This window comes from Carassius carassius, chromosome 25, assembly GCF_963082965.1.
Source record: "Carassius carassius chromosome 25, fCarCar2.1, whole genome shotgun sequence".
Taxonomy (NCBI): Eukaryota; Metazoa; Chordata; class Actinopteri; order Cypriniformes; family Cyprinidae; genus Carassius; species Carassius carassius.
The window spans coordinates 15941470-15956536 of record NC_081779.1 but is presented as its reverse complement, the minus strand read 5'-3'; the positions used below and the strand labels follow the sequence as shown (position 1 = coordinate 15956536).

At 37.0% G+C, this 15067-nt stretch overlaps 1 protein-coding gene across 1 annotated transcript in view; it reads right to left on the bottom strand.

The window, feature by feature from the left end:
- Nucleotides 1–1013: 1013 nt before the first annotated feature.
- The window catches only part of LOC132104293 (collagen alpha-1(XVI) chain-like), an 88207-nt gene continuing 74153 nt past the window's right edge, over nucleotides 1014–15067 (bottom strand). The window contains exons 52-71 of the mRNA XM_059509664.1: nucleotides 13800–13853; nucleotides 12726–12770; nucleotides 12277–12330; nucleotides 11910–11945; nucleotides 11683–11745; nucleotides 11348–11419; nucleotides 11172–11225; nucleotides 11032–11076; nucleotides 10829–10873; nucleotides 10332–10385; nucleotides 9731–9784; nucleotides 9473–9523; nucleotides 9297–9386; nucleotides 6480–6515; nucleotides 5991–6035; nucleotides 4088–4285; nucleotides 3697–3760; nucleotides 3199–3375; nucleotides 3029–3106; nucleotides 1014–2920 (exon numbers count right to left, since the gene is read on the bottom strand). Coding sequence (XP_059365647.1) covers nucleotides 2724–2920; nucleotides 3029–3106; nucleotides 3199–3375; nucleotides 3697–3760; nucleotides 4088–4285; nucleotides 5991–6035; nucleotides 6480–6515; nucleotides 9297–9386; nucleotides 9473–9523; nucleotides 9731–9784; nucleotides 10332–10385; nucleotides 10829–10873; nucleotides 11032–11076; nucleotides 11172–11225; nucleotides 11348–11419; nucleotides 11683–11745; nucleotides 11910–11945; nucleotides 12277–12330; nucleotides 12726–12770; nucleotides 13800–13853 — 1512 coding nt within the window. The 3' untranslated portion in view covers nucleotides 1014–2723. The remainder of the gene's footprint in view (nucleotides 2921–3028; nucleotides 3107–3198; nucleotides 3376–3696; nucleotides 3761–4087; nucleotides 4286–5990; nucleotides 6036–6479; nucleotides 6516–9296; nucleotides 9387–9472; nucleotides 9524–9730; nucleotides 9785–10331; nucleotides 10386–10828; nucleotides 10874–11031; nucleotides 11077–11171; nucleotides 11226–11347; nucleotides 11420–11682; nucleotides 11746–11909; nucleotides 11946–12276; nucleotides 12331–12725; nucleotides 12771–13799; nucleotides 13854–15067) is intronic.

Here is a 15067-nt window from a genome sequence, read left to right as displayed (position 1 = left end):
ATGCACTTTTGTAGAATTAACAGTCTGTAGTAGTGCTAAGTAGTGTTAAAAAATCCACTTCAAATACCTAAATAATTCAGTTATTATTTAAATGACGAACAAAGTGTTGAATGCAGGATGACAAAATAACCTTATCAAATTAGGGACCCCATACTAAATGTATATAATGTATTTATACATTTAGTTAGTTTAATATTCAGAGTACTATAAATATATTTATTTAATTTATTTGTAATCTATTTTCCGTACCACTTCCGGACCAATTCTCAGTATAATTACTAGTATATTGGCTGTTTTTTAGTATACTTATAAAGCACATACTAATTACTTATTCTGCATGACCATAGTTTTTATCAGTTTATCATACCCAATTACTTAACAACTACCTTACAAACTACTAATAAGCAGCAAATTTGGAGTTTACTGAGGCAAACCGTTTAGTTAATAGTGACAATTGGTCCCCTTACTAATGTATGGCTTTTTTTTATCAAATTCATTTATTTAGTTTTAGTTTAAGGTAATTACTTTCCGTTTTAACTTTTTTTTTTCTTAAGTTTTCCACGGACCCTCTAGTACTCCTTGAGACCCCCTGGGGGTGCCCGGAACCAAGTTTGAAAGACATCATATGCATCATATATAGCATGTCATTTGGGACACAATTCATGTTTCTCGCATCACAAAACTGATTCATATTCTAAATACCATGGTTACAACATTTTCAGTATAAGCAATCTTAAATTTCTATTTCCAAATTCATGCCATCACCATCATACATGCTGTTATTTACAAAACATTGAAAATTTAACTGGAAACTCTGTACCCTTGGGCTCAGTACTAAGTATTTCAAGACATTTCAGTCATCCTCTGTGAACGGAAAACTGTTGCTATGCTACAGACTAAAGATATAAACAGTATATATATACGTTGTTTAGGGACTGACAAGTGAACGAATCCATAGAGAACTCTGCTTTCAAACTTTTTATTGCTTCTCTTAAGTTTCTTTAAAGAAAAAAAAAAGTGCACATCAATGACTTTGCTTACAAATAGCGCTATGATAAGATGCATGATGATGGGGGAGATTTTTTAAAGCTTGGATAAATAAAAGGTTGAAAGGCTAATCTGAAATTGGCATGCTCATAATGTTCACTTCATGAAAAGTGCTATCCACCCAATATATACAGTCTTTCCTCGCTATCTTCACACACACACACACACACACACACACACACACACACACACTCTCTCTCTCTCTCTCTCTCTCTCTCACACACACACACACACACAGAAAAACTGAGGGAGTGACAACGAGAGGATAAAGTGCAGAGTGTAAAAGCATCAGACTGGCTGACGCAGCAGCCAGCAGAGAATCAGTGAGATGCTGTTTGCTTTAGAGATGACTGAACTGAGGCTGGGTTCTGATGTTTAGGATGACTAGCAAAGCATATTTAAGATTAGAGGGTTCTAGAAGCACATGATGGTTCAGCTGCAAGTGGTACAGTATTTCAAAGTAAAGAGTCCAGAGTGGTGGAGAAGAAGATGTCATCACAGAGCTCAAGAAATAGGTGTCACTGAAATATTCATATAAAAAATAAAGACCCTTTCCGTCATGATACGTCACAAAATTGCATACAAAACTTACATTTACAAAACATCCATTTGTTTAGAGTTTATAAAATTATTCCAAAATATCTGAAACGACCATAAAAATGGCTGTCATGCTGATGATTTTTTTTTTAAGTACAAAAAGCCATTACATATAAAGATGAATATCTACAACACAAGCCCATGGCGAGGTTCATTTTGAATAATAAACCTAATGAATTAGGTAACTGTACCTATGCCTAATGATAATCTCAAACTATTTATATTAAACGTCTCACACTGTTGAATGAATTATTCATTGGAAACAGATGGATATTTAAGACACACTGTCTTTGCTTAAGCAGTTAAATAGCTAAATTAGCAGCTGCCAAAATGACCCCCTCACAAAGATATTATTAAAGAAATATTCAAGATTCAATACGAGCCCTAGAAACAGCATCTTTCTTTTCAGCAGAAAATCAATTTGATTCATACCTCAATTTGAATGTTTTTTTAAAATAATAATAATGTTGAACGCATGCCGTATAGAATTCCATTATACGTGCAAATCTGTCAACATTTTCACAAAATAAGGTACAATTAAAAATAATTCCTGCATCAATCAACAGCATGCCGTGGAGGATTTAACTCAGAATATTGCTATGATAGTTAATAAAGGACCTTGAAGATTGTTATGAAATATCAATCAGAAACCAACATTTTTTACAGGGCCTGGTAAAGAAATTAAAAATCTTGAACGCTGAATAAATCCGGGTGCCTATAACGACTGTCAACACATTATATGTCCAGGGATCTAGAAGTCTTCAATTTACTATAATTGTAAAAAACAAACTCAAAAATTATGGCATTATGGGACAGTACTCAGGGGTTAAGGCACTCAAGTTTGGGAAGTTGCAGTGATTGTAGTGATGTTAATGCTTAGCCTTTCTTTACTGGTTCATCAGCAGACAATAACTTGTAAAAGTCCCCATTGGTGGTGAACCAGTGTTTTGGTATTGCATCATGCGGAAAGGAAATGACATTAATCATTTGGTTCTCCATGGATCTTCTCAGGTAGGTAACAGTGAGATTGTCAATCAGTGGTTACCATCCTCCATCTTTTATTTCTCTTAAACCATTTTCTAATACATGGGACCTTTGGAAGCTGGGCCCTTGGGATTGTACTCCACAGGCATACTCATACAGTCTGACGGGTGACAACGACCATCCTTGCCCTTTGTTCCAGATGGTCCTGGAGGTCCAGGTATACCGGGGATGCCCTGCTGACCAGAAGGACCTGGTGGTCCCATCTTACTGTAACCAGGAGGACCAGGAACACCTGAGAGGAACAGAAGGAATGAGAAAGACATTACAGTAGAATGATCATAACAAAGTTGGCAAAATAACTTCCACTTTAACATTGACTTTGAAAACTTTGGAGTCAGACCTGGAGCACCCGGAGGGCCAGTGTCTCCCATCTCTCCAACACCCTTATCTCCTTTTTCTCCCTTTACACCAGAGGCACCTGGGGACACATATGAAAGCAACATTGTGGAAGACTGGGCAAATGGAACTCTGGACTGCTGTAGGAAACATTAGCACATTAGTTCCTCTTACCGGGTGGACCCATGGGACCCTGCCTTCCTTCTCGGCCAATCTGCCCAGAGCGGCCCGGTATCCCTGGGGGACCTGGGATGCCTGGACTTCCATCTTTCCCTGGGGGTCCTGGTCGACCAGGGGATGCAACCATCTCCACAGGCATCTGCATTCGGGACATGTAGTAGCCCATACGCTCTGCAGGAACAAATTAACTTTGAAAACCATTCTAAATAAATAATAAGAAAAAACGTGTACACCTGCCCCATAGACTTCCATTATAAGTGCAAAATTGTCAACAAATTAACAAACTGATTTTAACCTGTAACATGCACTGTAACTTGTATTTAACTCTTTAAAGTGCCTTAAAGACTGTTGTGATGTGTCCAGAAATCAATCTTTTATGGAGGGATGGGGAAGAAATTAAATCACCCTAAGATACTTTCTGTGTGAAATGAAACCATCTAGAAATAAAGTTTCAGTGCTTCCAGATATTTCTGGTTACAAAAGTTTTCTTACCGTCAAAGATCTTCATGACCTGCTGCCTGATGAAGGACCTTAAGTCATCATAGTTTACAACAGCCTGGAAAAATAAAATAGTTACAATGTGAAGTTTAAATGCTCATACTGTATCTACTATTCTGCAAGGTATCTTATCCATCATCCACTAAAAATAACTGGACTCGGATGACAACATAAGCCTCGTACATCCAACTTACAAATGACTGCCCACTCTCATGTTAAAAATATGGTGGACAAGGAAAATAAAAAGCAAACATTGATTCATAAAGTAGATAGTGTTATGATACTGTAGACAGGAAACTGTTTCGGGCAGTTAATAAAATCTTTTAGTCAGTTTTTTTTTTTATTTTTATTTTTTGGCAGTGTACCATCACTGAAAAAGCCTCACCTCATTCCCTGGGATTCCTGGTTGTCCGGGGGCACCAGCTGGTCCAGGTGAACCAGGGTTTCCCCTCTCCCCACGGGGTCCAGCTGGTCCTATGATCCCTTCTGGTCCTTTGGAGCCAAAACCAAAGCCTCCTCCTGGTGGGCCGGGACGTCCGTGCTCTCCCGGGGGTCCCCTTTGCCCTGCAGCCCCTGCTTCGCCCTGAATAGGATCAAAAGAGTAGCTGTGATTTACCACACAGCTGATTCTAGGACAATGACCACAGGCTACTCAGTGATCCCTGTAATAGCACCGCATAATAGGCTTTATACACAAATGCATGCTCAGCACAATACAGTCCGCAAAAGAAAAAATCTTCAAGGTCTGTCCCATCTACTTTTTTATTGAAGGCCGACAAGAGTGAATACAATGAATGCTACAGTTGTGGCTTGTAATTTTCATTCTGGTTTGCATTCAATTGTGATTTTATACTTTCTGAAAAGGACTCTGCTGGTTATGTATGTTTTTATAACTATTTTTGTAAATTAGCTATTGATTAATCGATGTAGCTTAGTCAGTGTAGACTGTAGATGGGTGAGGGATAGTTTTAATGGCTTGTATTGTAGCCTGGCTTTGCTTTGAAAACATAAGAATAAGAATAACACACAGATTCTACAGAAACACTACAGGACATTATTATTTATTGTTTTATTATTATTGTTGTTTAATTAATTTACTAAACCACACTGTATTGAACTTAAAGCAGCTGAGCAATGTTATTTTAGCATTTATTATATTATAATAATAGTATTAATATAATATTATATATTTACTATATTAAATTTGTTTACTTTTTATTTACATTTTCATTGTAGTTTTACTTCAACTTTTAGTAATTTTGTTGTTCTTGTAATTTATAATTATTTTTTATTATTAAATTTTTATATATATATTTTGTATTTCAGTTTTACTAATTTAAGTACTCACTTATAAACATTTTATTTAGTTGCCAAGTCAACATGCCCTACATTAATTTGTTCCATCTACTATTACTATTTTATTATTATTATTATTTAATTAACCAAGATACTTAAAAAGTTTTAGTTCTTTAGTTCTACAGTGCAGTGGAGCAAGATTTTTTCCCCCCAGTTAAATGTATGGCTCATTTAGAAAAATAGCATAAAACAAACAAATATTGATTTCTTACTTTGCATTTCATATCTACTTTTTTGTGGATATATATTTAGATAATTAACGCTGTTCATTATTATGTCTTCAGTTTAGTTGTATAAATTATGGTGTTGTCTAATTGTATTGGTCCAAATGCTAATTAATGCTAGTAGTTACAGTACACATCTAAAACCACTGTGCACCTAAATGTCTTCAATGTAGTTAAGCTACTTTTTGCTAACGGCTTGTAAGGTAGGATAGTTTTAATACTTCGTAGTTTAAATAGCATTCCCAACACTAATGCTGTACATGTAGCAGTCTATACAGATAATGGGTTGAGGCAAGGGAAAAGCACTGCTGTCATCTCATTCACACCTAAACTTCAAAAACCTGACAATGCTGTCCTGTCACAGTGACAGAAAGAGGCTCATGTATGGCTTTATTATGGAGCATAATGGTGTCACGATGTAAGCTGAGAGTGGTGTTCAAACAGGCTACTGTGGCAGATGAGGGAGAAAAAAACAAAAGAGTGAAGGCAAAGTAAGGTTAGATAAAATGCTCTTGTGATTGCAGATGGAGCCACCTGACAAAGTTAAGCACAGAAACTAAAAGGATTTGTTGAGCATGCATATTTAGAATGGGGAAAACTCTCTCTTATGCCTGAATAAGATGTATCCAAATGCATGTGAAAAGATGTCAGTGTTCAATGGTGCAAAGACATTATAACAGAGATGTGAAAACTTCCTATGCATCTTACCTTTGGTCCCGATGGACCTGTTTCTCCTGGCAGGCCTGGGGCTCCCTGCGGTTACAAATAATTATAGGACTGAAACTGGGACCGATAGCACAACTTTTGCAGTAATAATCATTGGGTCTATTTGCACAAAAAAATTCCTATGTCAATCAGAATTTAGTCGTATTATGAACATGTAAATATAATTAAAATTCCAGTCTCTAGAATTCCGATTTACCCATAAAAAAGATATACCTGAAATGTGTGTCATACAAACACCTAATTAAAAATCCACCATAACTGATTATTTATTTATATCAGTGCATGTTCAAATAAAAGTAATTCTGGTGAGGAAGTTTTAAAATAGCCATCAATCAAATAAAAACTTTTTCAGCTTAAGGTGGAGACTGATTCTTTGGAATTACGGCTTAATTCAAAAAATATGTGTAATTGTGGTCACAAAGATTTGTGCATAAAATTTGTATAGTGAAGGAAATCAAATGAGATACTTACGTCTTTACCCACCGCTCCATCACTTCCTGGTTCACCCTACAGACAAAAAAATAACAATTATATATATAAATAAAATATATATATATATATATATATATATATATATATATATATATATATATACACATACATACATACATACACACACACACACACACACACACACACACACACATAAATCAGAGAAAAAAAAAGTGTCATAAAAGAATAACTAATGCCAGGCCAGCAGAGAGACCCCTGTAGCGGATCTGACCCGAATCAGACAAATTAAAGAGTCGATTAGGACTGTGGTTGAAACACGAGCCGAATTCCTCAGAAAGGCAACAGGAAGTCATAAAACATTCTGTGCCACAAGTCCCAAGCAAGATAACCAACCAACCAACTCTTTCACAGAACAGCTTTCAAAATTAACACCACTAGAACAATTATTGACAATTTAAATTCGGAGACGAGATTGTCAAATTTGGGGCAAGTAATTGAGATGCAACGCCGGACATCACATGTAAACCCATGAGAGTTATACACAATATCCTTAAACACTTCCCCCACCTAGCAGAACCAGACTGAAATTCCTAAGGAACAGAAATCTTTGTCAGATAATTACACAGAAACTGTCATTTCTACATATATATGGACCAAAATGAACTCAAAAAGACTTATAAATGAATATCAGTCCATCGCTTCACTCCATATTAATTTATATATAACCCACACATTTGACTATCATGTTTATAATCACTTATTGTGTATGTCTTTTAATAACTATTGGATAGCTTAAGGATACATATTCATGTTTCATATGTATGTGTTTGAATCTGCTAGCTTGAAACAGTCATGACCATCAGTTATTTGTCAAATGTATCATATTCTTGTTATAGGAATCATGTCCAAAATTATACCCTGCAAGAGCTGGAAAATTCGGACCACGTGCTTGATAAGATAACATATGATTTATGATACCCCGGAGCCAAGACAATATCTGATTGGTCAAGACAACATTTGAGGTGTGGCCAACAGGCCAGTTTAAATACTTAGGACACCATAAAATTTAGCTTTTAGCTTGCATTTAGCTTTTGCTATCAGTCATGTATGCTTTTAGCTTTTAGCTTTTGTTAAGTCGGGAAGTCGTGGCCTAATGGTTAGAGAGTCGGACTCCCAATCGAAAGGTTGTGAGTTCGAGTCCCGGGCTGGCAGGAATTGTGGGTGGGGGGAGTGCATGTACAGTTCTCTCTCCACCTTCAATACCACGACTTAGGTGTCCTTGAGCAAGGCATCGAACCCCCAACTGCTCCCCGGGCGCCGCAGCATAAATGGCTGCCCACTGCTCCGGGTGTGTGCTCACAGTGTGTGTGTGTGTGTGTGTTCACTGCTCTGTGTGTGTGCATTTCGGATGGGTTAAATGCAGAGCACAAATTCTGAGTATGGGTCACCATACTTGGCTGAATGTCACTTCACTTTTTTAAGCTTTTGCTATTAGTCATGTCTGCTTTTAGCTTGTAGCTTTGCTTCTTAGCTTTAGCTTTTAGCCATGCTTTTATTCATCACTGTTCTTTGAGCGCGGTTCCAGCGTGTGTCGGCCTGCACGCCTGCTGCTACTTAGCCACGATGAGAAGAAACACCACCTAGTCTCGTCAAACTTTACTTCTTTTCTTTTCTGTTTGAGAGTTTTGTGTTCTGAGTTAAGTTTTGTAACGCCGTGTCTCCGGAGTCTGACCTCGAGTGCCCATTCAACTTCAACCAGCCACACAACTCAGCATCTTCAGCCAACGCCCAACCACGGGCTTCCCAAGACGTCACTTCAACGACTACTGAACTTCCAGCCAATCAGCGACACCGGGAAACCCCTTTTCAACGACAACTCTACACAGGAGACGCAAGTACTACCTCCAGACATTTGTACTGGTGTATTTAATATAATTTTAACCTCATTGAGGAACTCAATGCGAGGGTTAATTAAGTGATTGATGGCTGTTCATGTCTATGCAATTTCACGTATTGCTGTAAACTTGGGATTCCACATTTCCATTCTCTTAAACTCATCTTTTCCTAACTTTCGATCTTCCTGCAACCTGTGTGAATGTGTGAGTGCGTGCGTTTGATTATGTTAGATTAGATTGTGTTAGATTATTTTATATGTCTTAGATTTATCTAATAAAGCCTTATTCATATTGAAAAGAGAAGTATCTTGTGTTTTGTGCTTACAAGTTAATGTCTTAAACTGTCGATCTTGTTACTGTGCTAATTGATAGTGTTTTCACTATACTTTGGATATTAATATCCAGCGCTGATTTGATGTTAAACGGCTCGTTCAGTGAATCGCAGGGCGTCTCAGTGATCAGCCGTGAAACAGTGATTCTGTTCAAATTCCCTTTAAAATCTTAAATGATTCCCTTTGAGCTAAATTGTTCTGTTTCCCTTAAACCCCTTGCCCGAGTACTGTTACGCCCCCTTCTGCTGCCTCGTTGGTGACTTAATGTTTGGAAGCCATAAAGCATGGCTTGGCCAAACACTCTCTGTGAAGTATTGCCAGTCTCACTGCCTTACTGAGCGTTCTGTTACCATTGCCTGTTACTATTGTGTATAACTTCTTGCCTGTTTGCTTCTACTTCTGATTATTGGATTTTCCTTTTGTTCTGGCTGCCGATTTTGACTGTGTTTTGACAACTGCCTGTTTTCTGACACTGATTTCTTGATTGCCCTTCAAATAAACTTCTGCACATGGATTCTCACTCGGCTTTAGCTTCCTAGATACAATAATAATGCTATAAAAAACTTATGGTAAATATTATGGTAAACCAACTTAGTTTAGGTACTGACCATCAGCCCGGGATGTCCTGGGAGTCCTGGTGGGCCGGGTAATCCAGGCTGCCCTCTATCTCCTGCCTCACCCTTGTCTCCCTTAATGCTCTGGTAAAGAACAAGAAAACAGTAAAGCATTCAAACAATTAAAAACATCACTGACGGATTATCTGTTTTAGAAGACTTTTCCTCACGACTCCAGGTGGCCCAACTGGTCCCGGTGGCCCTGAAGATCCGGCAGAACCCTTAAAATTTACAGTGGAAGTGTTAATTTATCACATTCTCAAGGGGTTTATCCATACACTACCATTCAAAAATTTGAGGTCAGTAAAATTTCTTGTTTTGAAGCATGGATGCATTATATTGATTGTACCAACCCCGAACTGTTAAACGGTAATGTTTATGTACAAACTTAAGAAAAGTAGAAATTATAAGATATTTTAAATACTTACAATGTGTCCTGGAGCTCCAGGTGGTCCTTGTGGTCCAGGAGGACCGGGATCACCCTGAAATGAAAGTAAAAAAGTTTTTACTTATCAAGCTGTGTGTGTCAGAACGCAATTTATTATAGCACAATGCAAGTATAATTTTTCGACATTGCCACAAGGGACATCATGTAATATTATATTAAGGACATAAGTGTTAACTGTCTTCTAACTAATGGAACAACTGTTTAAAGAGAATATTCCTGAATATTATTATAACCATAAGTATGTCTCTTAATCTCCTCTCTGTTTGAATACAACAGTGAAATGGCTTGGCAGTAAAGAAGAGCCATCTCTACCTCTTCCTTGAGTATTGAGGTTCGTAACGGCCACAGTAACATGACAACACACACTGAGTATTTACAATGGGATCACGCTGTTGCAATAAACTGGCCAAGCATATGCATCTGTGATTGCTTACTTGCATGGGGTATGTTGCTGGTCTAAGAGTGCAGAAACTTATTTTCAGATCATTCTTTCATTATCTGAAATCTATTGAGCATTTTTTGGGAAATCTGCATCACATTTAAAGATGCAGTGGCAATATATCTAATAGAAAACAGCTTACCTCTAGACCAGATCTTCCCGTTGCTCCAGCAGGTCCCTGAGGTCCTCTATCCCCCTATAGATAACAGTAAAGAAGAGAGAGGGATGATATAGAATAAAATATAAAGAGATATTTATAAAGAGAGACTAGTGTAGAAATAAAAGATGTAATGTGTAAATTCTGCACTATTAAATGTGCTAATTTGCAAATATAATGACTGTTTCCAAAAAGTGTCCCCATTGTTTGGGTTAGCAAACTGTCTCGTTTCAAACCTATGCCATAGACTGAGCTCAAACTTGGAATGTAGGGTCATTCAGACACCCAGAACAATATGAAAATGCAATATTTACACTTCTGCGGTTGACTTTGCTCATTAAGAGAAAGTATTTGAACATCAAAAACATTACAGATGTCAGCTTTAAAGACAGGATAAATGGGAAGTCATTTTTTATTAATTTGTGCTAATTTCAAAATAGAAATAATGACAAGACTATAAAACTCAAAGAAAAGGCTCATACTTTCATTCCTGGGAGACCTGTGTGTCCTTTGAAGCCCTTGAAACCCTGGGATGAGAAATGAGAGATGCCTTATTAAAGCTGGCTTTGTTCTTTGTTTCAGTCTTTGTTCCCAATCTTGATTTTGGTATTCATGTTTCACTGATAAAATCCTCAATGAACTTGGAATATAAAAACTAAGAAAGAAAATATGGTACGGTTAATACCGGCATTCCACTGGGTCCAGCAGAGCCAGGCAGTCCTGGTTCACCCTGTGCAATTGTGAGAATAAAACACAGTTAAAAATAATAAAAACAGAATATGTATATACTGCATGTGGTTATAATATTTTCTTATACTTTCTGACCCTTAAACCTGGTTTTCCCTCTTTGCCATCAAGTCCTTCCATTCCAGGTGGTCCCTATAAACAAAAACAAAATGCAAAACGATATCATCACTGTGAAAGTTTTAATTGTGCACAGAGACAACACAGGCTGAACGTCTGCTTCAAAAGCTATCTATCCATAGGATTCTGAGACTCACAGGCATGCCTGGGGCCCCGGGTGATCCTGGGGGACCTGTGGGTCCCTGTAAGCCCTGAACTCCAGTACTACCCTAAGGGTGTAAATAAAGTAAGGGTGAGTGCTTGGTAGAGAAGCATCTACACTCCACATTCAAGCCATTTAATGACTAAAAAGAATATGCCAGAGCACTTGTTTGTGAAAGTGACCATAAGTGATAATGCCTATGAATGCAAACGGTGAGTCATTTATCAAATGTCATTGCTCATGTACTGTAAGGATTTATTTCAAGATGTCACTATGTTGTATATTTTCATTGATCAATGCGTGGTCAGGCATGATAGTACTGTCACTTGCCTTTTCAGCTTGTGGTCCTGGAGGGCCTGGAGGACCTGCTTTTCCTGAGAAACCCGGAGGACCCTGGAGACATGAGGAGAAAAGAGAAGAGGCTTATTTCAGAATTAAAGTCAAAATTGTTTACAGTGTGGAATTTATTTCACTTCTACTGTATAATGAGTCATTTTTGAGTGAAACGGTAGGGTAAATGATGACTAAACGATGGTGCATAATGACTGAATTCCCACCGGTTGTCCTGGGAATCCTTGGGACCCTTGGAAGCCCTGTAAACAAAAGACACAAGACATGTTATTATGCGCACTGTAAATTGTAATCACAGCAACAACATGAAGATGATACACCAGATAATTTACTGAGTAAATACAGAACATTTTTAAATATTTGTTTTCCAGGAAAAACAGGTATATGTTTAGCACATTTCTCAGATCTTGGCCTTGTACATTTGAAAATGCAAACAGAACATCTTGCTCTACATAGTGTAATATCAAAGAATAAGGTATCATGAGAATGTGATATCAAGGGATATGACACACATTGAAAGATATTTTAAAGGGAAGCATTTTGTTGGCAATATATCAGCAACATGCTTCATACCTGATCTCCCTTTGGTCCCACAGGTCCCGCTGTTCCAGCTTCCCCTTTAGGACCCTGCCAGTCAGGGAAACATGTTTTTTAACATTGCAAATTGGCAGTTTTTGAGAACAATGTTGAATCTGTGGGAGAAAGACTAAAAGAAAAGAACAAAAACCAACGATCTCCTAGGTTTTGCCACAATCAATCTACAAAATGCTTGAAGCTTTTTTGTTTGATCTGAGAGTTATTACTCACAAAGATAATATAAAAGGGAATCTGGCTTCTACATATCGTGCATGATTATCAGCCGTCCAAGAAAATCCCAATGATAAAAAAAGACAAAGCAGTGAAGTGCAGCACTGTTGAGAGTCATGACTTCAGGTAAGAGTCTATATATATATATATATATATATATATATATATATGTGAAGCAGAAAAAATAAAGGCATGAAAACCGGATGTTTACTCACTGCTGGGCCGCCTGGTCCTTGATAACCTGGAGATCCCGGTGGACCCTTTTTAAAAACAGTGCAAAGTTTCAAACACTGTTTACCAAGTCATTATAAGATTTCCTTTGTGAATGCTCCTGCATGGCTTAAACCCCCAAAGGACAGTCAAAACAAAAGGTTGAGGCGGTTTGAAAAGTATGTATTTTTGTGTAATAACTACATCGCCATTCAAAAGGGTCGGTAAGATTTTTATAAAGAATACTTATATTCAGCCAGGACACATTAAATCGATCGAAATGACACTTTTACTGTGTTACAAAAGACCTCTATTTTAAATAAATGCTGTTCAGTTGAAAAATCAGCTTTGCCATCACAGGAAATAAATAAATTAATAAATAAATGTTTTCTATTTTAATATATATTTTTATTTTGTATATTAAAATAATTGTTTTCCTGTATTTTTGATCACATAAATTACTGACATGAAAATAGATCCCATTCAGAATTTCCGGAAACAAAATATTCCAAGTTTTTTCAGATACAATGCACATTTCTATTGAACCAGATCCTATATTAATTATATTTGGAATTTCCGAAGAATTTTTGAGACTTACACGGGTACAACAACAGTTTGTTTCATATGGGTTGATATCTGCCAAAAAACTTATTCTTTTGTTTTGGAAGAAAAAAGAGGTTCCAACTCTTAAATTGTGGCTGACAGAGTTGACGAGTACACTACATTTAGAAAGAATCAGGTACACCCTAATAGACAAGATTGTGTTATTTGAAAAAATGTGGTCCCCTTTTATTGCCTTTTTAAATACTTGTGATTAATATGTTTATTATGCCTTCAGTACCTACTTTTACCACTGGATAGCACTTAAGGGTCTGTTTTTTTTTTTGGTGGGATGGGGGGTGGATGTTTATTTGTTAAAATGTAAGTTATATATGTTTGTATTTAAAAAAAAGTGTAATTACAAGTGACTATCTGCTAATATTTCTAATAATACAAATATTTTAACCAAAAATAGATCCCATTGAAAGCCAATGAATAAATTGGACACTTTTAACATTGTTTAACGAGTCCGTTCTTACAGAATCTCCTTTCTGCCCTGCAGTTCCTGGACTTCCACGCTCTCCTTTAAGGCCCTGGAAAAAAAAGCATTATGACTTCAACCCACCAATCAAACAACTGGCAGTGATACAACATGTCGAAACATTAATATATGATATAATATAATATAATATATGTCTCTGCATCTGGTCAGTTGTCAATGGTCAGTCAACTGTTGATAACACTTACAGGGAGTCCAGGTGGTCCCATGGTTCCAGGATAGCCAGGATTTCCTGGTGGAGCCTTTGTGAAAATAACAAAAGTAACTCAATAATACAGTAAACTGTCCATGGGCTTCTGTATTCTTGAGTTACTCACCTGTTCACCTTTCTGTCCTGGAAGTCCATCTGTCCCTCTCTGACCTTGTTGACCCTATGATTTTTTAAAAAATGAAAGAGGCATTAGCAACAGAGCCACCGAAAAATGAAAATATAAGCATTTTATGTCTATTCGCCATATACATTCTTAAGACATACGACATTCTATTATAATGGCATTACAATATCTGGAGAATACTTGTTTTTACAGCCTTGCATTTCAGATAATTGTGATCTTAACAGCATAACAAAACGTTAATACACCTGCCAAATGCTTGGCATTTATTTTCCAAGCGAGGGACGAAAGTAAGGAGAGTTAATTCATGAATCCTTCTTTCCTGCCATATGTATACCAGGAAGAGACAAATGATGCAGAGTTATTGTTTTTACCTCTATAGCCATGGGACAAAACATTCCTATTAGCTATTGCATGCATAATGACAAAGTCATGGACCTGAGCTGAATCTCATACTGGATAATACTTCAGGAAATGCTTCCTGCATAGATACATCACCTAAATGAAGATCAATGCTATTTAAGCAGTTAGCATAGAGATCGAAACAGAAACAAAATAATATTCCAGACAGACTGTTCTCATAATATTGTACTTTTTCTAAATGCATTGGCCTTATTTAAAATCGACTGAGAAAAACTGTAAATAAATTTGTGCCCTGTGGGAAGAAAACTATTTTTTTTTTGTCAGGACTTTTTTTTCAGCAAGGTCAAAGACAGCGGATTTCAACGTCATAAAGACTTTCCCTCGAGAAAAATACTGCATAAATAATGATACTGAATTTAAGAGTTGCCGGCAGCAGGTTTAAGAGTCTCTGACCGGCTTCATGCTTGTTAAATCATTAGGTGTATTGCCGTGTCTAGCAGGTGGATTTGATCTCATTGGTTTAACTTTAATTTAATTTAAGAATGATTAATGA